The sequence below is a fragment of the Wickerhamiella sorbophila genome (assembly GCF_002251995.1).
Source record: "Wickerhamiella sorbophila strain DS02 chromosome Unknown contig2, whole genome shotgun sequence".
NCBI classification, from domain to species: domain Eukaryota; kingdom Fungi; phylum Ascomycota; class Dipodascomycetes; order Dipodascales; family Trichomonascaceae; genus Wickerhamiella; species Wickerhamiella sorbophila.
This window is the reverse complement of record NW_020194005.1, coordinates 537,451-563,346: the sequence shown is the minus strand read 5'-3', so window position 1 is coordinate 563,346 and position 25,896 is coordinate 537,451. Positions and strand designations below refer to the sequence as shown.

The 25,896-nt window shown below is 49.0% G+C and overlaps 19 protein-coding genes across 19 annotated transcripts; 7 read left to right on the top strand and 12 right to left on the bottom strand.

Annotated features, from left to right (window-relative positions):
• Nucleotides 1-215: 215 nt before the first annotated feature.
• Nucleotides 216-935, bottom strand: B9G98_03592 (hypothetical protein; the record flags this gene model as incomplete). The annotated part of the gene is made up of 1 exon (XM_024810149.1): nucleotides 216-935. One exon carries the CDS (start codon nucleotides 933-935, stop codon nucleotides 216-218), a length of 720 nt encoding a protein of 239 aa, XP_024665917.1.
• Nucleotides 936-1,453: 518 nt separating this feature from the next.
• Nucleotides 1,454-2,395, bottom strand: B9G98_03591 (Putative monoglyceride lipase; the record flags this gene model as incomplete). The annotated part of the gene is made up of 1 exon (XM_024810148.1): nucleotides 1,454-2,395. The coding sequence occupies one exon, from the start codon at nucleotides 2,393-2,395 to the stop codon at nucleotides 1,454-1,456; it is 942 nt and encodes a 313-aa protein (XP_024665916.1).
• A 35-nt stretch (nucleotides 2,396-2,430) lies between these two features.
• B9G98_03590 (hypothetical protein) lies at nucleotides 2,431-3,228 on the bottom strand (the record flags this gene model as incomplete). Its single annotated transcript, XM_024810147.1, has 1 exon — nucleotides 2,431-3,228. The coding sequence occupies one exon, from the start codon at nucleotides 3,226-3,228 to the stop codon at nucleotides 2,431-2,433; it is 798 nt and encodes a 265-aa protein (XP_024665915.1).
• B9G98_03588 (RNA polymerase II nuclear localization protein IWR1) lies at nucleotides 2,435-6,022 on the top strand. The gene is made up of 2 exons (XM_024810145.1): nucleotides 2,435-3,784; nucleotides 3,830-6,022. The coding sequence occupies exons 1-2, from the start codon at nucleotides 3,264-3,266 to the stop codon at nucleotides 4,035-4,037; spliced, it is 729 nt and encodes a 242-aa protein (XP_024665914.1). The 5' UTR covers nucleotides 2,435-3,263; the 3' UTR covers nucleotides 4,038-6,022.
• Nucleotides 4,062-5,843, bottom strand: B9G98_03589 (Drebrin-like protein; the record flags this gene model as incomplete). The annotated part of the gene is made up of 1 exon (XM_024810146.1): nucleotides 4,062-5,843. One exon carries the CDS (start codon nucleotides 5,841-5,843, stop codon nucleotides 4,062-4,064), a length of 1,782 nt encoding a protein of 593 aa, XP_024665913.1.
• Nucleotides 6,023-6,154: 132 nt separating the features above from the next.
• Nucleotides 6,155-7,342, bottom strand: B9G98_03587 (Transcriptional regulator STP3; the record flags this gene model as incomplete). Its single annotated transcript, XM_024810144.1, has 1 exon — nucleotides 6,155-7,342. One exon carries the CDS (start codon nucleotides 7,340-7,342, stop codon nucleotides 6,155-6,157), a length of 1,188 nt encoding a protein of 395 aa, XP_024665912.1.
• A 1,754-nt stretch (nucleotides 7,343-9,096) lies between these two features.
• On the bottom strand, nucleotides 9,097-9,742 carry B9G98_03586 (hypothetical protein; the record flags this gene model as incomplete). The annotated part of the gene is made up of 3 exons (XM_024810143.1): nucleotides 9,097-9,211; nucleotides 9,347-9,547; nucleotides 9,720-9,742. The coding sequence occupies 3 exons, from the start codon at nucleotides 9,740-9,742 to the stop codon at nucleotides 9,097-9,099; spliced, it is 339 nt and encodes a 112-aa protein (XP_024665911.1).
• A 36-nt stretch (nucleotides 9,743-9,778) lies between these two features.
• On the top strand, nucleotides 9,779-10,693 carry B9G98_03585 (Protein SUR7; the record flags this gene model as incomplete). The annotated part of the gene is made up of 1 exon (XM_024810142.1): nucleotides 9,779-10,693. The coding sequence occupies one exon, from the start codon at nucleotides 9,779-9,781 to the stop codon at nucleotides 10,691-10,693; it is 915 nt and encodes a 304-aa protein (XP_024665910.1).
• Nucleotides 10,694-10,953: 260 nt separating this feature from the next.
• On the bottom strand, nucleotides 10,954-12,492 carry B9G98_03584 (hypothetical protein; the record flags this gene model as incomplete). The annotated part of the gene is made up of 1 exon (XM_024810141.1): nucleotides 10,954-12,492. The coding sequence occupies one exon, from the start codon at nucleotides 12,490-12,492 to the stop codon at nucleotides 10,954-10,956; it is 1,539 nt and encodes a 512-aa protein (XP_024665909.1).
• A 1,161-nt stretch (nucleotides 12,493-13,653) lies between these two features.
• B9G98_03583 (Nucleolar protein 9) lies at nucleotides 13,654-15,513 on the top strand (the record flags this gene model as incomplete). The annotated part of the gene is made up of 1 exon (XM_024810140.1): nucleotides 13,654-15,513. The coding sequence occupies one exon, from the start codon at nucleotides 13,654-13,656 to the stop codon at nucleotides 15,511-15,513; it is 1,860 nt and encodes a 619-aa protein (XP_024665908.1).
• A 17-nt stretch (nucleotides 15,514-15,530) lies between these two features.
• On the bottom strand, nucleotides 15,531-16,118 carry B9G98_03582 (Uncharacterized protein MRP8; the record flags this gene model as incomplete). Its single annotated transcript, XM_024810139.1, has 1 exon — nucleotides 15,531-16,118. The coding sequence occupies one exon, from the start codon at nucleotides 16,116-16,118 to the stop codon at nucleotides 15,531-15,533; it is 588 nt and encodes a 195-aa protein (XP_024665907.1).
• Nucleotides 16,119-16,159: 41 nt separating this feature from the next.
• On the bottom strand, nucleotides 16,160-17,143 carry B9G98_03581 (ATP-dependent (S)-NAD(P)H-hydrate dehydratase; the record flags this gene model as incomplete). Its single annotated transcript, XM_024810138.1, has 1 exon — nucleotides 16,160-17,143. The coding sequence occupies one exon, from the start codon at nucleotides 17,141-17,143 to the stop codon at nucleotides 16,160-16,162; it is 984 nt and encodes a 327-aa protein (XP_024665906.1).
• A 654-nt stretch (nucleotides 17,144-17,797) lies between these two features.
• On the top strand, nucleotides 17,798-18,682 carry B9G98_03580 (NADH-cytochrome b5 reductase 2; the record flags this gene model as incomplete). The annotated part of the gene is made up of 1 exon (XM_024810137.1): nucleotides 17,798-18,682. The coding sequence occupies one exon, from the start codon at nucleotides 17,798-17,800 to the stop codon at nucleotides 18,680-18,682; it is 885 nt and encodes a 294-aa protein (XP_024665905.1).
• A 42-nt stretch (nucleotides 18,683-18,724) lies between these two features.
• B9G98_03579 (Lariat debranching enzyme) lies at nucleotides 18,725-19,618 on the top strand (the record flags this gene model as incomplete). Its single annotated transcript, XM_024810136.1, has 1 exon — nucleotides 18,725-19,618. One exon carries the CDS (start codon nucleotides 18,725-18,727, stop codon nucleotides 19,616-19,618), a length of 894 nt encoding a protein of 297 aa, XP_024665904.1.
• A 30-nt stretch (nucleotides 19,619-19,648) lies between these two features.
• On the bottom strand, nucleotides 19,649-21,565 carry B9G98_03578 (putative succinate dehydrogenase [ubiquinone] flavoprotein subunit, mitochondrial; the record flags this gene model as incomplete). The annotated part of the gene is made up of 1 exon (XM_024810135.1): nucleotides 19,649-21,565. One exon carries the CDS (start codon nucleotides 21,563-21,565, stop codon nucleotides 19,649-19,651), a length of 1,917 nt encoding a protein of 638 aa, XP_024665903.1.
• A 452-nt stretch (nucleotides 21,566-22,017) lies between these two features.
• On the top strand, nucleotides 22,018-22,542 carry B9G98_03577 (DNA-directed RNA polymerase III subunit RPC8; the record flags this gene model as incomplete). Its single annotated transcript, XM_024810134.1, has 1 exon — nucleotides 22,018-22,542. The coding sequence occupies one exon, from the start codon at nucleotides 22,018-22,020 to the stop codon at nucleotides 22,540-22,542; it is 525 nt and encodes a 174-aa protein (XP_024665902.1).
• Nucleotides 22,543-22,574: 32 nt separating this feature from the next.
• On the bottom strand, nucleotides 22,575-23,891 carry B9G98_03576 (26S protease regulatory subunit 7; the record flags this gene model as incomplete). Its single annotated transcript, XM_024810133.1, has 1 exon — nucleotides 22,575-23,891. One exon carries the CDS (start codon nucleotides 23,889-23,891, stop codon nucleotides 22,575-22,577), a length of 1,317 nt encoding a protein of 438 aa, XP_024665901.1.
• A 206-nt stretch (nucleotides 23,892-24,097) lies between these two features.
• On the top strand, nucleotides 24,098-25,228 carry B9G98_03575 (Aspartic proteinase yapsin-3; the record flags this gene model as incomplete). Its single annotated transcript, XM_024810132.1, has 1 exon — nucleotides 24,098-25,228. The coding sequence occupies one exon, from the start codon at nucleotides 24,098-24,100 to the stop codon at nucleotides 25,226-25,228; it is 1,131 nt and encodes a 376-aa protein (XP_024665900.1).
• Nucleotides 25,225-25,803, bottom strand: B9G98_03574 (DNA replication complex GINS protein PSF1; the record flags this gene model as incomplete). The annotated part of the gene is made up of 1 exon (XM_024810131.1): nucleotides 25,225-25,803. The coding sequence occupies one exon, from the start codon at nucleotides 25,801-25,803 to the stop codon at nucleotides 25,225-25,227; it is 579 nt and encodes a 192-aa protein (XP_024665899.1).
• Nucleotides 25,804-25,896: the final 93 nt, after the last annotated feature.

The window sequence follows — 25,896 nt, the reverse complement described above, 5'->3', positions numbered from 1 at the left end:
TCCTATCACCGTTTTTTTCATAGCCTGAGCGGCTTCGCAAAGCTCTCAGAGTTTCGGAGAAGGAGTAGAATAGTGACCACTGCTGGGCACCCAGGGTTGATAATTAGTGAGACCCCGGGAATCAGCGCCGGCGACAGAAATTTCTTAAGGCTCCTTTTTGCCATTTTTTTTTATTATTCAAATATGTTCTATCTATAGATAAACTGTGATGCGCCTCAGCTCTTCATGGGGAGAATGCCGGATTGCTCAACAGATGCAAAGCTGCCATGGTAATAAATGATTCCAGTCCAAGGATCGTTGTTGTTGAGGGACCAGAAGTCCTTCGTCGTGGGGGGGCACCCGCGGGAATTTATCGAGCCTGAGGGAGTCTTGGGAGTCCCACAAATAGGAGCGTGTGAAATGTACCGCTCAAGATGGTAGGTAGGTTCCAAACTCCTTGCGTACGACAAAGCCGCCCGTCGTGATGGAAGGCGCGGCATGCTCCGAAGATCTATGGGTAGCGACAAGTCGATAGCGATTTGTAGAGCCAGGATCCATTCAAGCATTTCCTTGAGTGAACTTGCGGCGAATAAATATTGTTGGCCTTCGGCCCGAATGCGAAAACAGTTGGCCACCTTCGTGTAGTCTGAAGCGAGACCAACTCGGGCGTACTGCAAGCTGAGAATACTGGTAGTTGCCAACAATTTCCCGGAGATCAAAACTAATTGCGTACCATTGATTGAAACATGGCACGGTAGCCATTTACGGCTACTTGATTCCTTCATTGGGGTTGACATCTCTTTCTTAACCTGAAGAGGCCCAGATTTGAAGAGCGCTTGCCGATAGGCAGGTGGGGATTCTACACCGGTTTCGGGCTTCTCGGCCCAGTACAACCTAGGAGAGGCTTTAGCTTCACTCATATCGACGTCTGGACGTTGATGGTGTTTGAAAACCATGTTGGTAAGTCGTGACGTGATCGGTAAAAACCCATGCTAACCGACATTTATGCAAATCACATGCACTGAACTCCAACTAATTATCGTGTGTTATCGTGGACGATCGGGGTCCTGGTGCAGGAGGGTGGGGACTCTTTGTGTTTCCATGAACCGATTCAGTAAGTCCATTTCTTATAGGAGCTATATATCACTGAAATTGGCAGCAATGCTTTTCGTACGTTAGAATCACCAGCGCAAACTTGCTCACAACTTATCGGGGCCTGCATGTGCGTGCTTAGTGGTGCTTACTGGTAATGATGAAAAAAGCACGCCTAAAGCCGGCCGGCTAATTGGATAAATGTGTGAATCAACGAGAAGCTTAAAGAAAGTTTATATGGAAAGAAAGAACGGATAGCACCCGGAAGTTATAGAATTGAGAAAGACATATAAAGTGACAGTGGCGCTTGATCTTTAAACCCAACCCCAGCGGGAGCAAGAACAGAAGCGAGGTACTTGCATACTGAAGTATCGCTTAGTTTCTAAGCCCCCACCTTGTCAAGTTTACTTGCAGGTTTGGCAGTTGAGCTGTCAGGCTTAATTGACTGATCGGCCTTGTCAAAGCGTGCATCGAGCCAAGCAAGAACCTTGTTGAGGTGATCAGTTACCTCGGGCTCTTTAAGCTGTTGCAGCTCGTGAGGCATACCAGGATAGATTTCCAAGGTCTTATCAGAATTGTTCAAGAGACGGAAATATTCTTGAGCGCCCTTGACATCGCAGAGCAAGTCATTGTCACCCTGAGATACAAGCACCGGCCTGTCAATACTCCGCTTGACATAGTCTGGGTCTACAAGGGCCTTGCCTCTCTTCTTCATGTCGCTGAACAATCTGACTGTGCCAATGTTATGGCGTAGCGGATCGCGTTTGTACTGTTCAACTTTAGCCGGATCGTTGGTGCAGATGCGGGGATCAATTTCAACCTGTTGACGCATCCCAGGTACAACCAGCATAGCAAGCGGGATTAGTTTGACGAGAAATTGTCCATTCGGCCCCTGGGGGTTCCCCAGCACATAGGGCGAGTTAGCCATATAGGCTGAGAATTTCTCCCGCATAGTCCCGCGGACCATGTAGTTTAGGGTAATTCCACCGCCCATGGAGTGTCCCCACAAAATCATTGGCACGTCAGACCCGTCGAGAACAGTAGAAATCACACGGTCCAAGTCCTTAAACTGGTTCTCGTCGCTGGTAATACCAAAATCCTTCACCGAGGACGCGGTCTTGCCAAAGCCCCGCTGATCGAACATTGTCACGTCGTAGCCATGGCTCACAATTCTGGGCCACCACGCACTGTACAGGTCGTTGTGCTCAGAGAACCCATGGACATACACGATTTTGGCTTTGGTTTTAACTCCGTCGGGAGCTGGCCAATGGCGCACTACCAAATCAGCGCCATTGCTCGAAATAACCGAATCTGTATAGGACATCTTGGAGGTTTAATTACGTCAGGTCGAAGCCTCGGCTATGTATAGTCTCTAGTGCGTTGACCCGGATGAACGTCATCCATTCCGGAGAGTTTCCTGAGGCGCCGTGATATCGTATATGGCACGATTCGCATGACAGGCAAAAAATGTACGTAAAAAGGTGTGTAGAGGAAGCCCTCCCCCCCCTTTTCTACCCGCAGGACAATCCGCTTAGCGAGGGCTGTTTTATTCACCACCGGAGCGATTAGCCTAGACGGAGTAGTTATGTCTCCAAACATCTCAGTGTCCAGCTGGCCCGGACACACCAAAAGTGTTTTAATGTGCTCGTTGGCGGAAAACTCGCCAGTGATTGATTCATAGATACCCACCAGCCCTGCCTTTGAAGCACCGTATGTTGCCAGGCCCGCTGGCGACTGCATACTCAGGGCTGAAGACACAAACACAATAGTGCCACGTTCGCGCAGTGTCATTCCAGTCAAAAACAGCTTCGTCGTTAATAGTACGCCCATGAGGTTCACATCAAGGACACACTGCATATCAGCTACATCTTCGTACAGGATTGGCGTCCAGGGGCGCCTCACCGCTGCATTGTTGATAAGGACAGTCACCGTACCAAGCTCATCAGCAATTGTTCCAGCACAGGCTGTCATTGCGTCCAAGTCTCGCACATCTGCCGACAAATACCGAACAGTGGGTACCAGGTCGGCAAGCGCAGGCCGGATAATGTCGATAACAGCTACCGCGCAACCACGCGAGCTGAATTCTCGTGCCAACTCTGCCCCCAGGCCTGAAGCTCCACCTGTGATACACACCACATCAGTTTTCTTAAGCCACATGCACGGAAAGAGAAAAAAGCTTCACACCTTCCCGCATGCAGGGAGCATTAGAATGCCAGGGCGCACGCTGGATCGGAACAGTCAGCAACTGGCTGGGTTCAGGTTGCCGTCAACACAGTCTTTTTGGGGGGTCTGTAGAACTAAAAATGCATACAGTACAGGTCAAGCGGAAGCGTGACCAGGAGCCTCTTCAAACTCTTGTGGTGCGTGCTAAGCGCAAGAGGCTGGACACCGTTTTCCGGCTGGCCGGGACGATGAATAGTCATGCTGAAAACGATATTGTTTTGTCCAGTACGGGGGAGGGTGTTTTCCGGCTTCCGCCAAAAGACAAGTCGTCAATTGAAGACGACATCCCACCGGAACTGAAGGACATGATTGATGATTATATGTCCCAGTCCACCAAACAAGAAAAAGAAGCCCCAGGTGATGGCCAGGCCCAGGCTGCCCCCGTTGCTGTAGAAAGTCCTGATACTGAGGTAGAGGATTATGTTTATGATGTTTACTATTCAAATTCTTCGCAAGCTGCTGGTAGCAGCTCGGGAAAAATCGGATATATGTAAGTATATTTATTTGGTTCTGACAACCCTTATACTAACCTCAGTGATGTTGAAAGTGACGATGAAAGACTGCTAGCCGATGAAGAAGATGAAAGCGATTTCGTCGGTGAGGAAGAAGACGACTCCAATGCGGAAGACTTTTATCGCAATGATTACCCGGACGAGGAAGATAGTTTTGCAGGCAGTGATCTTGCTGTTGATCTTGCTGACCTTAAAGTCGACGATGATTGGAGCGAAGATTTGTCCGCATAGTTATATAGGGTAATTGCATCACTACTAAAGAAGGTCATCTCCTTTTGCTGGTTCACTGGTTGAGGGCTCTTCAGGTTCGGCTTCGGCTTCCTCTGTAGGTTCAGCCAAGGAGTCGTCAGCCTTGGGTGACTTTACCGGTTCAAGAGGTTTATCCAACTCCGTCGACTCAAGCTGGTCTGTGGAATCCTCAGGCTCGGCGGGCTTTTCGGGCTCGGCGGGCTTTTCAGGCTCAGCGGGCTTTTCAGGCTCGATGTGCAGTTTAGGCTCAGAGGATGTCACTGGCTCTTCAGACGAAACGGATTCGAAAGCGTCTGGCTTGTGTTCTGAAATGTTGACTTCATGCTCAACCTTTACGACTTTGGAATCACCACCGCCCTCGATTTTGGTTTCTTTGATTGTTTCGGAAACATCGGCCACAGGTTCAGCGGATTTCTCCAGGACCTGATCAGGCTCCTTGCTAACAGTTTCAACTACTTTCTCATCCACAGACTCAGCCGGAGGGGGAGGGAGAGGCCGGTCTTTCTTACGCGGTGGTAATGCCGGCTCAGATAACTTAACATAATTCTTGGGGAACAGCCCTTGAGCACCGTCAGATTTCTTACCCAGCCACCAATTGGGATCACCATCTGTACCTTGGTCCAAAATTTGAATCTTTTCTCCAGCGGCGAATGACAGATCACCGTCATCACCTTTGTAGGGGTAGAGCGCTTCTGCCCATTGCGCGTGACTAGCCTTAGGAGGGATCGGGGGAGGTGAGCCAGATTGTTCGCGTTGCTGAGCTTCCTCTCGTTCAGCATTTTCAGCATTTTCAGCATCTTCTTTAGCCAATGCCTTCTCGTCGCCAAAGAAACCCATTCCGCCAACAAATCTAGGCATGACCACGTTTTGGGCGACCTTGTTGAACGCACGCCCAACAAAAGACTCGGAAATAGTGTTCGACCCAGGGACATGTACACGCTCGTCAAAGTGAGTGGGCATCTCATTGCGTCCGCCCTTACAGAAGCTTAAGGCTTCGACGGCTGGCTTGATGGCTGAAAACTCCATATTCCACTCATTCAAAGCTTCATTGAGGGTAGTGTTTGGTAAATCAGCATCTTTAGCGGCTTGCTCAAGGTTTTTGGCGACCGCTTCATAAAACTTCGCAGTAGAGCCATTCACAAGCAGAACCAGCCGTTTGAGAATTACATCCATCTCGACCAAAAACTGGGGAACGATTTCTCTCACACGCGTATCGTACGTCTCAAAGAGGCGCTGCTCTTCTGTGTCTGTCTTGTCGGCATCAAAAGGGGCACCAGTTTTTGAAGCCTGATGCGCTAAGGACGAAACTATTCGGTCGTAGTCAATCTTCTTGTGGTGCCGCTTCGTGAGCAGGTGCGAAATGTTCTTAACCTCTTGCTTGGCTTGATCAACAGCAAGTTTCACCTTGTTTGTCACCTCATTGGCGTGAACGTGGGCTTCAGACTCGAGACGAATCAATGCCGACTGCACTGCCTTCACTCGCTCAATGGTGCGAGCAGGTGTTTCTACGCCTTTGAATGTGCTTTCGTTATCTTCAATAGGAGCATACACAGGCAGGAAGGCATTAACGCACTCGTGCAAGTGCTTGAGTGAAGACATCCAACGTTGGGCTAGCTGCTCAGCCGCCACACCGATCGAAGTCAAACCAGTGCTTGCTTCAGACATATTTCGGGACCACACAGTGATCTGTGGATCCTCTATAGTCTTGTGGCCCACAAGCATGTGTGGGGTTCTACCAATTGCCTTTCGAGTACCTTTGAACCATTTAGGCTCATCCCACGACGACATTTTCGACTGCCAGTTGCCTTGCTTAGTCGGCTGATCGGCAAGGTTAGTTTAAGGATACCGTCAAGGCCGGAGAGTATACCCTAACCCTCCAGCGAAGGCGACGATGACGCCTCGAGTCAGGGCAGAAGGGCAATCGTGATTAGTTCGTCCCCTATACGGTACGGTGGCGCAAGGCGGTGATCTGTAAGAAAACAAATCTGGAATACAAGTATATAAGTTTTTTTTAAATAATTTAATTGTCAATACGGCGTGCCAACTTTCACAGTGGCTCGACAAGCGGAAGGTACGCATCAGAGGTCACTCCTGAACAATCATCTGCGACCATTTTTTTCTTCGTGCGCGGCTCTTTGTATAGCCTCCTGAAGTACGACCTCTTTGGTTCGTCCTTTGAGTAAGGGACACCTTGGCGGTTCGCAAGTGATGTGATCGTCAAGCCATTCTTCCGCGTCGAACTCGTGCTCGTCGCCGCAGCAGCAGCGGCCCTGGAAGCTTAGCTTGCCGTTCAAATCCCGAAGTTTACGTGCTGTACCTGCATCTGAAAATGTGAAATGGTAGTGCAGCAAGTGCTTCTTGAAATCGTAACCCCGATTGAACTGACCACGTTTATGAGAGCACTGATCACGGGGGAAGGGGCAGATAAATCTGGCTGTTGACTCGTGCGTGCGCAAATGTCTGGCCAGGTCGCGCTGGAAAACCTTGTTGCAAAGCGGGCAGACAAGTTTTTTGTCAGTAACCGATGACCTGCGGGAGCCACTGGGGGTTGCACTGAGGCCAGCAGCACTATGGCGACGACCCTTACGAACTGAGCGACGACGGCGCTGCTGGTGCTGATGAGCCGACACTGGAGTGGCAACATCTGACTCTTGGTCAATACTTTCTAGGTGACTCTGCAGAGAGGAGCGTGCTTCAGACAAAGGCGTTTCATAGTAGTGTGCCGGCTCCTCGTTGAAAACGTTACGATAAGAGGGGGACTCCAAAGACGAAAAGTCGTTGCTAGATTGCCTTGACAGGGGAGACATGTTTGCAGGGGACGCATCGGCAAGATGCGAGTGTTCAAAATAGCCAGCATCGCCAGTATGCCACAAATCGACGTTAGGGCTCGCCCAATCACTGTCAGTAGCGAAATCTGAATATGAATGCCGCAGGAAAGGTGGTTGCGATGGTTGCAGTGGGATCTCCGAGCTGTAATATGAGGGTCCTCCGGAAACAACCGGATCCTCTTTGGAGGCTTTGGCTGCGTCGAACAACGTGTTTTTCCATGGTGAAGAAGCCAAAAAGCCAGCATCTTGGTTCCCAGCGATGGACGGATGTGTGGTGAAACTTCCTCCCGCTCTGGCTACAGGATCGCCAATTTGAGTCCATGCGCAGACGCCATCCTCTTCAAAGCGCGCTGCAGGGGTCTCCACTGAGTCGAGGCTCCAGCCCGGAGAAGCCATATCCTCCTGGCTGGAGATCCAGGTAGAGTTTGAGTTGGGATTATACCCATAAGAGAAAGGCATGGTTGATGTAGTGCCTTTGTTCGTGGTGTTAAGTCTTTGTGATCAAGGACACCGAGTCAGTTGGTTGGTGTTGATTCGAGTCAAGGAAATCGAAACGATGTAGAGGATTTGGCCATAGTTATATGAGGTCTCAAAGCGCATCCCCCGGAATCGGCAGCGCAGTCGATCGCACATTTTCACAACTCCAGCTGCGTATGCATGCACCAGCATACGCAGCAAATGAACCCTACTAAGCCAACCCTAAAGACTAGACACTGATTCAAATTCTTCGACCCAACTGAATTAGAGTTTGAATGTCACAATGGGAAGATAAAAATAAGTTCATACTTCCGCAAGACTAGGCATACGATTTGAGCCCAAAGGCAAGCGCAAAGAAAGGTTTGCCGACATCACAGAAACTTGCAGGTGCTTGCTGAGTTACCCGGATTACGACAAGGTGCCACTGATCACTAACCACTGGCTTACGAGTTCTGGAGCGGGGACCTGGGCGCGCTGCAGAGTGATCCCACTATTTTTGCCCACAGGGTGATCTGGGATAGTAACTATCTAAGATGTTTCGAACAGTTACACGCAAAATATATAGCTTCTCGGGCAAGGAGGAGGTGGCATATAAGTGTGATAGCAGGGAGCGTCGAATTCTAGACTACATGCATTACGCAGAGGGTCAGCTGGGACAAGTGTGATACACAATCTTGCACCAAGGACTTGCATGACCCTACTAATAGTGCATGGCGTGCGCATGATACTTACTCTAAGCAATCTCCTGATCTCTCGAGTAAAGTTTTGATTTGGGATCTGAGTATAAAAATCTTAACCGAAAGTTTTTTTGAAGTCACTGAGCAATACTCCAAGTTTGCCACTCGGTCAATCCAAAGCGTTTGGTCCGATGACTCTGTCTGTTTCGGCAGCTTGCGTTGACATGAGGGTAGGTATCACAAGACCCAGGGGTTTTTAGTCATGCTTGAAAGCATTAAACTTTTTTCCGCTGTTGAATTTTATAGTTTTAGGACCAAGAACTGGCGAAACGAATATTCTGCAAACGTATCTACCATCTATTAGATAACTACCAAGTCAATATATGTACTTTTAATTTATTTGAAGGCGAGTATTAAATAGTACCTGTGGGTCTGTGGGCCCATACAGCGATACGTGCACAACGCAGCCATTGGGTAATTACTAATAAGAGGTCCAAATAAAAAATCGTCCTTACCAGACAGAAAAAACAAACTACTGATACGTCTAGCCTAAACCCATGCATGGTGCGTGGCCCAGCCAAGAAAATTAGCTAAACGGTTTATATTCCCTGCCTATTAGCATGCCAAGACCAAAATCGTGGCATTGAGTCGAAGATTGTCTTGCCACCCACAAGCGGTCTAATGATTCAAAGTGTTACACCTCTACGTTTGAGCACGATGCGTATTACAAATTTTCCTTCCAAGTACTAGGAGGCTCGAGAATGGGCGTCTGGGACCGAGGTGGGAGAGCTTTGTCATAGTTGGGTTAGTGGGTCCAATTACAAGACTCTTTAGATGTAAGCCAATGACCCATTATGAGCATCATGGTCTGGGCGGTATCGAAGGTTATTTTATGATGTACATATATTGTCTCCGCAGCTAGTGACCGTTTCGAGTCTTCTGTGTCTTAAGTTCCGTGCTTTAAACTTTTTTGGTCGAAAACTGCTATGGTTCTAGAACCATGATCGTCCACAGGCTGAGTGTACTCGCCTCCCACCCACGGGCTTGTTTGCAGGTCTTCTAAGTGTCTGGGTCGAATCGACACGCCAACAATTCTGCAAAGGGCGAGAATATGCTCGATTTTGCGTCTTTGTTGGATCTTTGTTCTTCTAAATAAATCACCATTCTGCTAGCACTTGCCATGACACATGGGTTAGACTTGGCTCCGCAGTCAAGGACCCACATCCTTTTCTGGAATGCAGCATGCATTCAAAAAATAGGTTAAAGCTCTATTTCGTTACGTTTGTAAATGCAAATGCTGTATGCATACAACTTGGCATGTAATGTCGAATCCCCACGAGTACATCCGAAACCTCTTCGACCACAAGAGGTGCCAGCCCACAATCTGGGAACAAAACCGTGGTCCAAAAGCAAGTAGCAAAAGTGTTGTCTGGGTAATCCGCTGCTTGCTGCATTCCGGATTACATCATGGGCTGGAAGCGACGTAGGCCCATCACATACCCACGAAGCTCTTGGAGTACCCTCGATGGTTATTTTGGACAAATGTTTTTGATCGGCAAAACGATATCATGTATTTAAACAGTCTTACCAAAAACGGGGCTGTTTAAATGCTTGGAAGTGTTCAAAATAGCAGTCCAACCGTGCGATGATCTGACACAGTCTGCAGCGTGTTGCCTACATACATTCCGCTTTGGGCATGGTGCATGCAGATCGTCGCTGGCAACAGAGAAAAATAAACATTATGGCTGCGCCGCCAGGCCTTAATAAGGTACCGCAACTATTCGAGAGGTTTTTTGTCTTCCTAGTATCATACACGACAATGCTGTTTAAAGGATTGAATGGCCTTATCTCGCTGCTTTTCACAGCTGGTACCATCCTACTACTGTTTTTTATTATCCTCGGTGGAATCAAGGGCACTGGCGTGACATCACACTTCTATTACTTCCGGGCAGTCACCAGCTCTATTGTTCCGAGCACTCCCGGCGTAACTCAATGGTCATTTTGGGGTGTCTGCTTCTACTCGGGTGACAATGCCTCTCACCCTGGCGACAACGCTGGCTGCAGTCCCCACCATCCTGCGTTTGGCTTCGACTTGGGCAACAACCTGGGCACCAGCGATGTCCCTGACTCATTCAGAAGACGTCACGACTCTTTGTACTACCTGTCTCGTTTCCTCTTCCCTTTCTTTGTGATTGGTCTTTTCTTCGAGGTTGTCAAGCTTTTTGTCTTCCCCTTCCAGTACAAGAGCAAGATTGTTAGTCTCACTGCTTACATTTCGAACATTATCAGTTTCTTGTTCGTTACCAGCGCTGCAGCTTTGGTTACTGCGCTCAATGTCAAAGCTCGCACTGCATTCCAAGAGGCTGGCGAGCAGAGCACCCATCTGGGTCGTCTAGTCATTGCCTTTGCTTGGACTTGTGTTTTCATGATCATGTGCCAGTTTGTTTTATTGTGCTATGTTCGTCCTGCCCGCAATTCCGGTGGTGTTGCGTCTGGTGCCGCATATTCCAGCGGCGGCTACGCGGCGGCCAGCAACAAGAAGTCTCGCTACCGCTTTGGTTTGGGCTCCAAGAAGACCACCGAGACGGTTGTTGTCCCCGCGGATAATACCAGTATCAATGAAGCTGCTGAACGATCCTCCTATGTGCGGGCTTAATTTATACCATTCCAGCTTTTTTTGAGACGCTCAAACTCTACCGTTGTTTTCCTTAATTCTCCGCCGGTGGTCGTGCGCTCATTGTAGTTCGAGCGAGCCAAAAAACTTGAACGGCCATAACACTGTATTTTTCCCCCTCCATGTAGTATTTTTGTATACCCGGATCTAATAAAACATTCTTTCTTTGTTACTATGAGATTAATTCCGTCAAAGAGCCGAGTATATAAGATAAATAATGCAGATTGCCCAAAAAAGACCGCTCAATGGCTATTGTTTGAGCCTGTAGTGCGCGGCCTGTTTGAGCGAACCCCAAGAGGATTTTTCGAGTACGACAAACGGATACCCCCCTTTATGGAGTTGGAGAGACCAAAGCCGTACAGCTCTTCCAGCGCCCGTCCTGCGTAATGTTCGTCTTCAAATTCAACAAAGCACATTGGGCCGTTGCTTTTGGCCCTGAAACACAGTCGACGGTATCCTGCTCGCGTTGAAAAAAGTTCTTTAAGCTCCTCTTCTTGCGTATCTGGCGGTAAATTCCCCACGTACAGTGTGTTACACGGAGGATTTTGATCCGCCGGGTTAGCAGGGGGAAGAACTCGGCCGCCATTCTGTAGTACTGCTGCTGCCTTGGCTTGCGTTTGTGGGGTATATGGAATAACCACTTTTGAAGGATCGTCCGACCCGCCAGCTGAATTGGCCGCCACAAATGTCCTTCCTGTTACTGAGGGCCGTTTGGTCATGCTGGGAAGGACACCGTTTATTGATGGAGGGGATGACACGCTAAGAGAAGGCGCACTGGGGCGGCGATCCATGGTATGGGATTCCGCAGGCTGCTGGCTACTCATCCCAGATATATGCAGACCACTCATGGAATTGTTAACGTGGTCACCAAAAAGTGTTCGTCCTTGAGGCAGTGGTCTAGAGCCTGCTGGGCTGAAAATGCGGTCGGCCACGAACATGGATCCCCCCGCAAAGGGGCTTTTTGCAGATCCGGCAGACACTGGCATTGCTGGGCCAAATTGAGGTACCACAGCACTAACCGAGCCTGCTCGTGATGCAGCAATCGAACACGTTTCGTCTTCGCCAAACTGGAACCTGCTTTTTCCGAGCCCCCCAGAGTTCTGACCGCTGCTTGGTCCCCTTACCTCGCAACGAATTGGAGGTGTGGGTGCGGCAGAATTGGAGTCTTGAGAGCCCCTAGGGGATGAAGTGGAGCTTGGGTAATCTGCAAATAAGTCAACACGATTATCAAGCATCATTTGAGCAGCTTGAGCTGCCTGTACAGAATGGAAACGCGCGGCGACAACCGTAGAATCTGGTACACAGAAAGCGGCTTCCTCTTTGGTGGGTCGTGTAACGTCACATGAAATATACTCGGGTGCAAATGCAAATAATAAGTGGGCTTCGCGTGGGGTAAGATCCCCTGGGAAGTTGTAAGAAACAAGTACTGCTGGGGGTCTTTGGCCAACATTATTTCCACTAGACGCACGTGACGACGGTACTACACCAGGCGGAGAACGGAGAGGATCAACTTCGTCGAAGTGGCCGGGCACGCCGGCGTGAAAATTGGAGGGTGGGTGGGCACCTAGGCTGAGGTGGGGCATGGTTTCTCTTCGGGCCGCTAGCAATGAAATACCAGGTGTGGGTGCTGTGGGGCTCAAAGAGGCTCCCGGAGCAGCTGTTGAGTCAAGGCCCCGGTCTTGAGGCGCGACGGGGCGGAACCCGAAGGGGTCCCACGACGGCGCGGCACCGTTGAGATGTGTCCTGGTTGAGGAATGGAGAGGTGGCGACACGAGTGGCATCACGAAAAGAAGAGAATAGAACGGGCTCCACGATTAAAACGTTTTTGCAATCAATAATTTGTCAACTTGAACAAACGAAAAAGTATACGACAACCGTAGTCTAGGGTGGGCACGTCCGAATTGCCAGGAAATTAAGCCAATCGGATGATATTAGCCAACAAAACTCTACTTCTTCAACAAATTTTGCCGAAGCGAAAATGGGCGTGGTGGTGAACAAACTAGTCCTAGTCCTAATCTAGGGGGGAGAGGGGGTGATGAGGCAAACTCCTCAGGCAAGGGTACGAGCTGTTTTGAAATCCTGCACGTGGCCCACCTAATCAGGCTACTGCATTGCATAGCTTCCCCGGCCAAACTGGGAGTCTGCTGCACCATTAGATGGTGTGTTCTGGAAGTGCCAAAGTTTAAAATGATTGCTGAACCCACCCTTTAGTATTAGCGTTAGCCAGATTGAATTGCACCTAACCTCGTGTGTTTCGATAGTACTATTATTTTTGCATTCGAAATGGCGAAATGACGGTCGAGCGGATGGAACCCTAACCGTTTTGACACATTGTTTGGCATTTGTGAACGGATCTTCCAGCCACCACCAGACCAGACAAAGTTCCAGATTCGAACAGTGAAAATACTGCAACGCCAAGTCGGATCAAAAATGACATGCGTTACTAAACGGTAATCACTCTGAAACACAGTATGTAGAGTTTCCCCTAGCCTTGAGCGGCTCAGAGGCGCCGCTGGAAATGTACGAGTATGGCTTGACCCATCTGACCATATAAATTACAGGAGGGTAACACCGCACAGAATGCAGCATGCTTGAACATCTGAGTACCAAAGTGCATGAATCGCACGTTAAGGCTTAGAGAATGTGTTATGAAATTCCGTACCCATTTTGTATGCACTAGAGGTGCCCCACGATGTACTGTCTCATAACTTTTGGCAAGAATCTTTCGGGTTAACTGGAGAATGAGCTTGTCTCCCTTAGCGCAATTGGTATCAACGCCGGTTATTGGTCGAAATTTTTATGGTCCGAATTCGTCCTTTTTGCCTTGTTTTCGAACGGCAACGAAGGCTCAGTCGTTTGGCCTACGCTTTACTATGAAGTCTATTTCGTAATCAGTTTTTTCCAAAGTCCCTTACCTCCAAAAAAATTTGAACCAGTTTAACATGGGACAAACTCGAGGAAGACGAAGAGACAAGAAGGAGAAGAAGAAAATTGAGCAAGAGCAAGATGATTTGGAACTGGCTTTCGAAGAAGTAAACAACACTTCTAGCCAAGGCGATTGGGAAGGCAGTTTCGGAACAGCGCCCGCTGATCAAACATCTTCCGGTCAATCGAGACAGGCAGCTTTCTTCGGCCTTTTGGACAGACAGGAGCTTGAGTACTTTAAGAGTGCTGAGTCGACATTAGCAGCGAATGCATTGACCGCCGACGAGAAAGTAGCGTTTGTTGAAAATGTTTTCGAGGAATCCAAGGGTAAAGAATTGAAGCTTGTCACAAATCAGGTATGTTCCAAACTGTTTGAGCGCCTAGTTATGCTCGCTAACGATGACCAGCTTATCTACTTGCTGAAGTCAATCAGTGGCCATGTGTTTGTTCTTTCTTTACAAAAGTATTCGTCGCACTGTGTCGAAACACTACTTTGGAAATCAGCGGGGCTTGTTGAGCGGGAAGTGAGAAAAGAAGCAAATTATACTATGTCTGACGAGATTGTCTCCGCAGAAATGCTTATAGTTTTCTTGGTCAATGAGCTACGCCCTCATGTGAGCGAAATGGCCAAGGAAAAGTATTCTAGCCATGTGTTGCGCTTGATCCTTTTGCTGCTAGCTGGCTTATCGCTGGGGAACGATCCAGCTCTTCGCTCTAAAAAATCTCGAAAGGCACGCGAATATACAGACATGGATGCCGTCGGAGATTTGGATCAACGCCAAGTGCCTTCCACGTTCACTGAGGCGTCCAATGAAATTCTCACCGATTTAACACAGGGTCTTGATTCTAGCAAAGCGAGAAATCTTGCGATTGATCCGCTCACATCTCCTCTTTACCAAGTTGTCGTCAGGATTCAGTCGTCTAGAAGCTATTTCACATTCGTGGACCTATGTCTGACTGGCGAAGGATCGGAGGCGTTTTATCAACATACCACAAGTGATGCTGTTGGAACGCACTTTTTGCAGTCTTGCCTGATGTCTTTGCCTCGCAAGAAACTGTTGAATATTTACCAGACTCGGTTTAAGGGTAACTTGGTTAAAATGGCTTGCAGTGACAACGGCAACTTTGTCGTTCAAAGCCTTCTCAAGTCCAAGTTGGGACCTAAAAACGAGGTGGTTGCTGAGCTCCTTTCCGAAACGCCCAAGATACTTGCCGAAAATCAAGTGCAGGTTGTTCGCACAATGCTGCAGGCAGGAGAACCTGCCCAGAAGGCAGAGATTTACAAACTTATTATTCAAAGATATGGAAGCGTTGCGGAGTTACTGCTTTCCAACGACCTACAGAAAGCACTTCTCTTGCAGGATCTGGTCACGCAACCTCAGTATTTGCAAGAGGCAGGCAAAGCATTGACCTATGAAATCATCACATCAAAGGCCACTGATCCTGTTCAAAGCCATGTTCTGGAGGCGATTTTGCGTCCTGAAATGGAGATTGTAGAGCGCAGGCGTATTCTCAACATAGTCGTGCCCTTGGTCGCCGACCTGGCCGCGAATGCCTATGGGTCTCACTTGGTTGACAAGCTCTGGCCATTCTGCTTCAAACTCAAATTTGTGCGTGAAAGAATCGCAACTGAGCTGTCCAAGCACGAGGAAACTTTGAAGAAAAGCAACTACGGTAAAATGGTGTGGAAAAACTGGAAGCTGGACAAGTACCTGCACTCTCGCAAAGAGTGGTATAACATTGTCAAGGAGCACGAAGATTCGTTGCGAGAAACAGTAAATGAACCACCTGCTCCTCGTGCCAATGGCAAAGCAAAGCCCCGGCCTCGGATCAACCATAAGAAGCCATACGATAGACCCGAGACCAAGGCAAATTAATTACATTATTATAGAGATCATCTTGTAAGGGGCAGTCCCAAAAAACGTGCAAGCTTATTGAAGTGTTCAACGCCGTCACTCTCTGTAACCTCGGGTGAGGTCTGAGAGACTCCAGCCTCGGCGGCTGTCATGGACACTTTCTGGAGCAACTCTTCCATTTCTACAGCATCTGGGGGGAGCAATTCGTAAAAACGCGCAAGTCGTTCAATCTCACTAGTGCCAATCTCTGCAAAATCAAGTAGTGTGTGCGGGAAGGCGTCGGGGTATTCGTTAGCAATCGATGGTAGAGAGACGATTGGTGTTGACTTGCCGGCTCGCGAGTTGATAGTGCGGCGAATACTTCGCTCGTCAAGAATGTCCAACTGATCCTGGAGCTCCTGGACAAGCTCAACAATATCAGAGTTCGTCGCATAGTCGCCAGTGTTTTCTGCAGAGCTAGCAACTGCGGGCTCGCCCCTCAGCTCCTTCGTGCGGCGATCAACATCCTCATTTCTACGACGGGTACTATCGAGCTGTAGCTCCACAATCTGCCGTCCGGTCATCGCAATGACGTTCTGCATCTTTTTGATTTGAGCTTTGATTTCCGCAATTTCGGCAGTTGACATTTCGCTCTGTTTACTAAGGATGGGGTCGAATCTACGGTAAATTATAGCCTTTGTAACTCCAAAAATAACTCAAAAGCGTCGCCGACACGATCTAATACATCGTTGGCCATCATTGATCTATGTTTTTGATCAAATGCTAAAGAGCTTGCTAACCTTACGACCTCAGAGGCGCCGCAAGGGGCAGCTAGTTCTTCAAGGGCGCGTCTGTCAGAGTCCTCGACACGACTTTTGTTCAATGGTTCTACATCCCAAAGATGTTTTTGATAGGCTACTCTCCAGCTTGTGAAGGCAGCAACACAGCCGGCTAAAATGTCGCCTTGGCCGCTTGTTCTTCTGGGGGAGCCTATTTCATCAATTTGCTCAACGTACCCGCCGCTGCTCACAATATCGCTCTCATTCTTGAGTAAAACCTTGCAGCCTGTTGTTTTTGTCAAATGCTTTACGCTGCCCAGCAAGTCTTGCTCCGGGTCAACGGGAAAGTCATCAAACGACTTACAGAGCCGTAGAAACTCAACGTAGTTGGGCGTCAGTGTAACATCTCCAGTGGTTATGAGAGAGTGGTCTTGCGACACCAGAAACAGCCCATCTGCATCAATCACCAATGGCTTGCCTTTTCTATGAACTTCCCTGATCAATTGCTTGACTTGCTCAAGTAGCTTTGGTTCGCGACCCAGCCCACAGCCAACCAGAACGACGTGCATTCGATCAATTAGATCAATGGCCTTATTTGGTAACGGTTTTGATGCCTCCTCTTCAAGATAACCATGCACCATCAGGTTAGGATTGTAGGTTTTGATCACAGAGCTGACTTCCTTCGGACACAGAATATGTACCATATCGGCACCCGTTCGAGCAGCCGATAATGCAGCCATTGCGGGAGCACCACTGTAATCTTGACATCCACCTACTACCATCACCCTTCCGTGATCGCCCTTGTGGAATGGTCTGTAGCCTTTACCAGGCTTATAGGGTGGTACTAATTTTCTGGGATCAACATATTGGAGCTGAGACTTGTTTTTTGACATCGCTAGAAACCTGGCAATGCTTGCTCTCATAAATACAGAGACTTCGATGATTTAATGTCCTTATAGGGTGGGCTTCCCTAGCCCTCTCCCAGCTGGCGGGGACTGAAGCTTATGGAGGGCGGTAGACACTTGGGTATCAGCCGTTGGGATTCACCGGAAATGCTCTGAGTTTTAGCAGACAGCACCAATTATGGGCATAATGTATCGTTCGACATAGGATGCGCTAAAGCGTCGGGTTTTGTATTGGCGGCCAATTGATCGAGTCCGACCGTACCTGTCAACAAAACACCAGTTAGCAGACTCAATTGTCAAAAAATTAAATGTTTCTACCCCAAAGTCCAGCGGGGCTACCTCTCACAACCAAAAAGACGGTTGGCGTTGGTCAGCTTGGCAGCTTGCTTTTGCATAAGCCGAAGACGCGTTCGATAGACTGACGATTTAAATGCCGCATAACGGTCACGTCCCCGAATATTAGACGATCAATCGGATCAAACAATTTAACTGTACGTAGTCTACACCTTCAAACCAATGTCAAGCCACAAGGCCCGCACTTCTTCCGGGTCCCCGAATCGTGCTGCAATGCAGAGTTAGTAATTGCGTATCATTGGCTGTATTTAAAGAGCCACATCTCAATTGCATCATCAACCATCAGAGATGTTCCGCAATATTCTGAAGTCCCGTGCTACATCGACGCTGACTGGTGTTATGCTCGGCACTGCCGGTGCCGTTAGCTACAGCATGTCTACCAGCAACGCTTTGCGCAATGAGACTGCAGGCCAGCTGGTGCCCAAGCAATGGGTCCCTTTGAAGCTCAAGAGCTCGAAAGATGTCTCCCACGATACCAAGGAGATTATTTTTGACTTGGATAACGACAAGATTCTTGGTGGAAGCACCGCCTACTGTGTTCTTTTCAAGTTCATGCAGGACGGCAAGCCAGTTGTCCGTCCGTACACTCCCGTTTCCGACCCCAGCACCGTCGGTGAGGCCGTCTTTGTGATCAAAAAGTACCCCGGTGGTGCCATGGGTACTCATGTCCACGACCTCAAGCCTGGTGAGACCATTGACGTTCAGGGCCCCATCCCCAAGTACCCTTTCGAGAAACCCAACAAGCACAAGAAGATTGTCATGCTTGGTGGCGGCAGTGGTATTACTCCTTTGTACCAGGTTCTCGCTCATATCGCCAAGGATCCTGAGGACAAGACCGAGGTGCACTTGCTTTACGGCTCGCAGACTCCTAACGACATTCTGTTGAAGAAGGAGATTGACAACGTCGTTGCCAAGAAACCCGGACAGCTCAAGGTTACCTATTATGTTGACAAGGGTGACAAGAGCTTCGACGGCAAGGTTGGCTATATCTCAAAGGAGGACGTAGTTGCCATTGTCAAGCCCGATGATGAGAATCACCGTGTCTTTGTCTGCGGTCCTCCCGGTTTCATGAAGGCTCTTTCTGGCCCCAAGAAGAGCCCCACCGACCAAGGTGATCTCACTGGTTCTCTTCAAGAGCTTGGTTTCACCAAGGACACTGTCTTTAAGTTCTAAATAGTCTATAGTTGTTTGGACCTTACCTAACCGTGACGGGAAATGAAAATTGCTGTTGCCGGGTGCTGCCATGGCCAATTGGACGTTATGTACGATATAATAGAGCAGGAGGGCCAAAATCCCGACCTTGTGCTTGTTTGTGGCGATTTTGAAGCTCTGAGGGATGAAGAAGACTTGAAATCAATGGCTGCTCCAGCAAAGTACCGAGTGATGGGTGATTTTCACAAGTACTTTAGAGGGGAAAAGAAGGCACCCTTTTTGACCCTATTTATCGGTGGTAACCATGAATCAAGCCGTTATTTATTAGAAAAACCAGATGGAGGCTGGGTTGCCCCCAATATGTACTTTATTGGCTATGCTGGGGCAGTAAGGTTCAACGGGGTCAAAATCGGAGGCCTATCAGGAATTTACAACAATAAAAGCTATACGAGCCCGCGAACAGAAAAAAGCCCATTCGATTCCAGTTCAGTGCACTCTGTAAACTATGTTCGACAGCGTGATGTTCAAAAGTTATGGTTGATGGGCAGAAACTCTATTGATATAATGCTGAGCCACGACTGGCCCGCTGGCATCGAGCAGCATGGAAATTTGAAACGACTTCTTGCCAAAAAGCCTTATCTACGCAATGATATCACCAACAATAATTTTGGATCGCCTCCTGCTATGCAATTGCTTGCTCATCTTCAGCCTAAAATATGGTGCAGTGCTCATATACATATTGGATTTACCGCCCAATACAAACACGGTGATCCTAATGACCTGGTTCCTGGTGCGCGTGAAACACTGTTTTATGCCACCGACAAGCCATACAGACCCAACACCGTCGTTTATTTGGATGTGGAAGCGACAGCTTCCGACGGGCTCCAACCTGACGAAAAATGGCAAAAAATCCTTAGCCTGGACACCTTGAGTCCGGACAGCCTGGAGGATATGTGATTGTTAGTACGTAAAAGATGGGAAGCTAAATTAGTAGACACGCTTGCCGGGGGGAACGGTCTTGCACTCATTTTCGTCAAGAGTCTCACTAATGACCTTGCGATAATCGAGCTTCACGTGCTCACCAGGAGCCTTCTGCCAAGACAGAGTGTGCTTCATCCAGTTCTCGTCGTCACGCTCAGGGAAGTCCTCACGGGCGTGGGCACCGCGAGATTCCTTGCGGGCCTCAGCAGAGTAGGCGGTCTGCACAGCGCAGGTGAGCAGGTTCTGGAGCTCGAGAGACTCGACGAGGTCAGAGTTCCAGATCATAGAGCGGTCAGTGGTCTTAAGGTCAACAATGGAGTTGTCAACCTTGTGAATGTTGCGGACACCCTCCTCAAGAGACTCTTGCATACGGAAGACAGCGACATCACGCTGCATGGTTTTTTGCATAGCCGAGCGAATCTCAGCAGTGGACTTAGAGCCTTTGGCGTTGCGAACCCAGTCGAGGTTATCAATAGAGAACTGACCAATGTTCTCAGAGGTTTTGAGAGCGGGCTGGTTGGGGGACTGAGTATCAGCAATGCGGTGGGCGACTGCACGACCGAAGACGACCAAATCAAGCAAGGAGTTGGCACCAAGACGGTTAGCACCGTGGACAGAGACACAAGCGGCCTCACCACAAGCGTACAAGCCCTTGACGATCTTTTCCTTGCCGTTCTCAACCGTAAGAACCTCACCGTGGTAGTTGGTGGGGATACCACCCATGTTGTAGTGAACAGTAGGCAAGACAGGAATGGGCTCCTTGGTAACATCGACACCGGCGAAAATGGCGGCGGTCTCAGAGATACCGGGAAGACGCTCGTGAAGAACCTCCGGAGGCAAGTGAGAGAGCTGCAGGTAGATGTGGTCCTTCTCGGGACCGACACCACGGCCCTCACGGATCTCCATGGTCATAGAACGCGAGACAACGTCACGAGAGGCCAAGTCCTTGGCAGTGGGGGCATAACGCTCCATGAAGCGCTCACCCTCGGAGTTAAGCAAGTAACCACCCTCACCACGAGAGCCTTCGGTGATCAAGCAGCCCGAACCGTAAATACCGGTAGGGTGGAACTGAACGAACTCAAGATCCTGCAAGGGAAGACCAGCGCGGGTGACCATGGCCATACCGTCACCGGTACAGGTGTGGGCAGAAGTGGCCGAGAAGTAAGCACGACCGTAACCACCAGTGGCAATAACGGTGTTGTGGGAAATGAAGCGGTGAAGGGTACCGTCCTCCTGGTTGTAAGCAATAACACCCTTACAGACACCGTCCTCCATCAACAGATCGAGAGCGAAGAACTCAATGAAAAACTGGGTGTTGTGGCGCAGAGACTGGCCATAAAGGGTGTGCAGGAGAGCATGACCAGTGCGGTCGGCAACAGCGCAGGTACGGTAGGCCTGACCACCCTTACCGTACTCCTTTGACTGACCACCGAAAGCGCGTTGGTAAATGCGACCCTCGTCATTACGCGAGAAAGGAACACCATAGTGCTCGAGCTCAATAATAGACTGGGGAGCCTCGCGAGTCATATAGTGGATGGCATCCTGGTCACCGAGCCAGTCCGAACCCTTGACGGTATCGTACATGTGCCAGTGCCAGTCGTCGGGGTGCATGTTACCAAGAGCGGCGTTAATACCACCCTGAGCAGCAACGGTATGCGAACGAGTAGGGAAGAGCTTGGTGATACAGGCGGTGTTGAAGCCTGCTTCGGCAAGACCGAACGCCGCGCGGAGACCGGCACCACCAGCACCTACGACAACCGCATCGTACTCGTGATCGATGACCTGGTATTTGTTGTTGATATGCTTGTTGGCATCGGTACCTTTGACCTGCTCCTGCGAAACCACCTTGTGAGCAACACGGCTCGTGGTAAACGCTCGGCGAGCGGCCAGACGAAGATTGGCCCGTTTAGAGATGGAGAGCATTTGGGAGAAAATGAATAATCGTTGATTGGATAAAAAACCCCGTCCGCGGGTCGATTCGGAGGGTGACATGTCCGAGTTTTTCCGCGACTCCGGTCCGGGCTTGCTTTCCGTGAACTTCGATAGCTGCTGTGTTTGGTTCGCTGAATTATTGCACTAGGGCTTTTAATTTTGGGCATTCTCGGTAGCTATGCAACACCATATGCGGCCCCCCGCATTTACGCCTTGAATCTCTCTGATTATGTCCTCGCTTACCAAGAAAAAATTTCCTCTGGGAATCCTTGAAAAGTTTGGCCGCCTGGCAGTAGGTTTCTTTCTTGAGCCCATACCGGTGGATTATAGTAGTCAATTCTACTCGAGAACTTGGATATATTGCCGTCCGTGCTATTGAATAGACCACTCGTTTTTTTACCTCTAAACTATCTCTAGCCTCGCGAGCTATTCTTTTCGCTGACATGTTCACCTTGGTCAAGATAGCAGACACTATAGAGCTTGATCCAAGTACATTTGGACTGCCTCACCAGCAAGCGTTGCATCAAGAGATTAATAAAAAGTATGCAAACAGGGTACTGACTGACGTTGGCCTCTGTATTGCTCTGTACGATTTGCAAACCGCTTCAGATGGCCTGCTGAGACCAGGAGATGGATCAATCTACATCAAATGCGAGTTCCGGTTAATTGTTTTTGCTCCCTTCCCCGGCGAGACACTGGTAGGCTGGATCTCCAGCTGTACCGAGGAAGGACTCAATGTCCGAATGGAGTTTTTCGATAATGTTTTCATTCCTAAAGCGATGCTGTTCGAGGGAACCCAGTTTATTGTCCAAGAACAGGCCTGGGTGTGGAAGAACGACGAGTATAGCCTTTACTTGGACATCAATGAGAAGATCAGATTCAGGGTGGAAGAAGTTGTGTTCGACAAGTCGATGCGGATTGTTGCAAGCGCACAAATCGACGGTATGGGTCTAATTTCTTGGTGGTAATAGTAGCATCAAAAGCCTATTTATAAAAGCATCTAGTTGTACTGCATATACTGGCTAGTAGACGAAAACTTAAGATTGCCCTTGATAACCTTATCGACAGCAGCCAAAAAGTCTTTTTCGGTTGCAACCTTGCGTCTAGCGCGAATGGCAAACATTCCAGCTTCGGTGCATACAGAGCGCAGCTCCGCACCGGTGGAATTAGGACACAACCGCGAAATAAGCTCCCATCGAATATCACGATCAACAGACATCGACTTTGAATGGATGCGGAAGATATTGGCTCGGCCCTCGACATCCGGCAGAGAGAACTCCACCTTACGGTCAATACGACCCGGTCGGAGCAGCGCAGGATCTAAGGTATTGGGCCTGTTCGTCGCGAACATCACCTTGATGTTGCCGCGAGGATCGAACCCGTCGAGCTGCGTGATCAGCTCCAACATGGTGCGCTGCACTTCGTTGTCACCGCCAGCGCCGTCATCGAAACGCGCACCGCCAATAGCATCTACCTCGTCGAAGAAAATGATACAAGCCTTTTTGGACCGAGCCATCTCGAACAGCTCACGAACCATACGAGCGCCCTCACCCACGTACTTTTGTACAAGTTCGGAGCCAATGACTCGGATAAATGTGGCGTCCGTACGGTTTGCAACTGCACGAGCGCACAGGGTCTTACCGGTACCGGGCGGTCCATATAGCAAGATACCCTTTGGTGGGTCAATACCTAGCTTTGCAAACCGCTCAGGAGAGAGTAACGGGAGCTCTACAACCTCCCGAAGCTTTTCAATCTGCTCTTTGGAGCCACCAACATCACCGTAAGTGACGTCAGGCTTCTCCTCAACCGTCATCATCGTCACACTGGGATCAATCCGCGGGGGCAAAGGCAGCATAATTCGGTACTTGTTACGCTCGACACCGACACGCATGCCCTCTTCAATATCTGTTGGCGAGACACGGTCACCCAGGGCAACAACGAATTTAGCAATCTGTTTGACGTTGATCACGTATTGAGCCTTGTCCGGGTCGGTCGGGTCCTGGATGATCTTGGTGCACCGCGCAACCTGTAAAGGCTGCTCTTGTGACATGGTCTGTTTATCGGCCATGAGATCCCATTGATTTGGCGGTGCGAGGCCTGTATCACTTTCCTTTATGCCGGCCTTTTCAGTAATCTGTTTCTGGAGCTCACCAATATCCTTCTCGATTTGCTTCAGCTGCTGCTGGTAAGGCGCCAGGCCATATGTCTTTAATACTTCAATGTCACCCTCGCTCAAAGGTACAATTTTATCTTCAGTTTCCTCTTCGCCACCGCCCACAGGGGGCTTGTATTTCTCCCAGTCTGCTTTAGGGGGCATTTGTGGCAATGATGACAAGGTGGGAAGATGGTCTCACCTCTGAGGTCTACTAAACTCCCAACCTTGACAGATGGATCTGTGGAGGTGGAATCCTAAATAAGTAAGATGCAGCCGATGCAGCCGCAGATAATTGAGTAGTGCAACCATAAGTTAGAGTTTTTCCACAAGTCTCTTAAAAGGCGATGTCCCAGTGAGCCCCAAAAGCCATGCATTGGAAGCTCACGTTTTATTTTCTTATCGGGGCCGCTCTGGCCAATGAAGGGTTTCTTGAAGTTCCTTTAGTCGCTCATACAGTAGGAAACCAAATCACTCGCCGAAATGTAGCTGGCGGAACGGTAGAAAACCTCGGCAATTTCTACTATGGTGCCAAGGTTGGAGTGGGTTCACCACAGCAGAAGATGGAGATTATTCTAGATACATGCTCCTCCGATACGTTACTTTTTACTCCACAATCTGGCCACCCGCAGTTTTTTGACAAGAAAAAGTCCAGTACTTGCCAACTAGTCCCCAACCAGCCGGTGTTTTCGGGCTCATTTCAGCCAGAGAACATCGCAGCCACAGGGAACTTTTACAGAGACACTGCATATTTTTATAATGCTCGCCTGAATCTACAATTTGCGCTGCTTGATAAAGATATCCCCCATGTTTTCGATCACGTTGGGGGCCTGTTTGGTATTGGTGGCACAGGACTAGAAGGCACAAGTAAAAAGTACACCAACTTTCCTGCACAACTTGTTTTGGATGGTGTCATAGATCACCTGGGGTACTCAATTTATCTCAACGCAAGAAATGAATCTACGGGAACGATTGTCTTTGGGGGTGTGGACACTGCAAAATACCAGGGTGACATCTATTGGCTGAGGAACAAAAAGCCCAGAAACACATATTTTGGAGTTGATGTTACCGTCAACGGCATAACGCAAGTTGCAATGCTCGATACGGGCACTCAGTTTTTGTATCTGAGCTCGAAAATTGTAGACTCTATCGCCGAGAGCTTTTCGGGATCCTACGATCCTTCAAAGGGTATAGTAGTGCCAAACCCTCCAAAGAACCCTGAACCATTTCTGTTTGAATTTGGCAAAGCGAAGATTTACGTTCCCTACGAGGATTTGCTGGCTGATCCCGAGAATCACCACCAACTTGCTATTTTTAAGACGTCCGAATCAGGCGGCATACCTCTGCTTGGTTCAGCATTTTTGCGCTCCGCGTACGTTGTCTACGATTTCTACCGCAATATGGCAGCAATTGCCCAGGTCAAGCACACAACCGAATCAGCCATTGTCCCGTTAAGTCAAGAAATCCCTCACGCTATACAACCTTCTTGGGGGCGTCTTTAGATTAGCTGAACGAATCCTTGTTGGATCAGCCTTTGAACATCAGCTTGCCGAACAAAGAACTGCGAGTCCTTGGTGAGGTTGAATACACCGTATTCTGTTTGAACCTCACCTGCGTCTTGAAGAACTCTCACTTCAACGTAGATTTCTTTAGGGGGATCTAAACTACCCGTCAAATCAACTTCAGTCCACTCTCCTTTATAGTCCGATACCAGCTCTGTGTATTCCCGGAGATACACCTGCTCCGGTGCGCTTAAATTGCTCATAGTTTCAGCACTTAGTTCTTGTTCTGCCCAGACCGCTTGGTCTAAACGAGAGGCTCTCAGGTTTTCATGGGCCAGCAAACATCGTTTGTTTCGGCGTACGCATAATTGAGCAACAAACAATGCACACATCGCCACACGGTCCTGTGATGAGAGCCCGTCGGTGCTGTCATGGTATGCCAGTGCCCTTTGATACTGGTCTTGTGTCTCTCTTACTACGGCTCGCACTAGATCGGTGGGATATAACGGCAGTGTCTCTAAATTGGCGGTTCTTCTTGCATCCTGAACAAGTTTATCTGCCAAAACACCATACATAACTGAACCTGCAGCCTCGAACGCGTCGGTGAATGATGACTTAAGATCAATCACGTCTGCACCTTAATCACTTTACACAGTGAACTAGCATAA

Excerpts from the sequence above, each read along its gene's own strand:
- B9G98_03588 (XM_024810145.1), top strand. The coding sequence starts at position 3,264 with ATGCAGGGAGCATTAGAATGCCAGGGCGCACGCTGGATCGGAACAGTC. Across the intron at positions 3,785-3,829 it reads TCGGGAAAAATCGGATATAT|TGATGTTGAAAGTGACGATG; the intron begins GTAAGTATATTT and ends TACTAACCTCAG.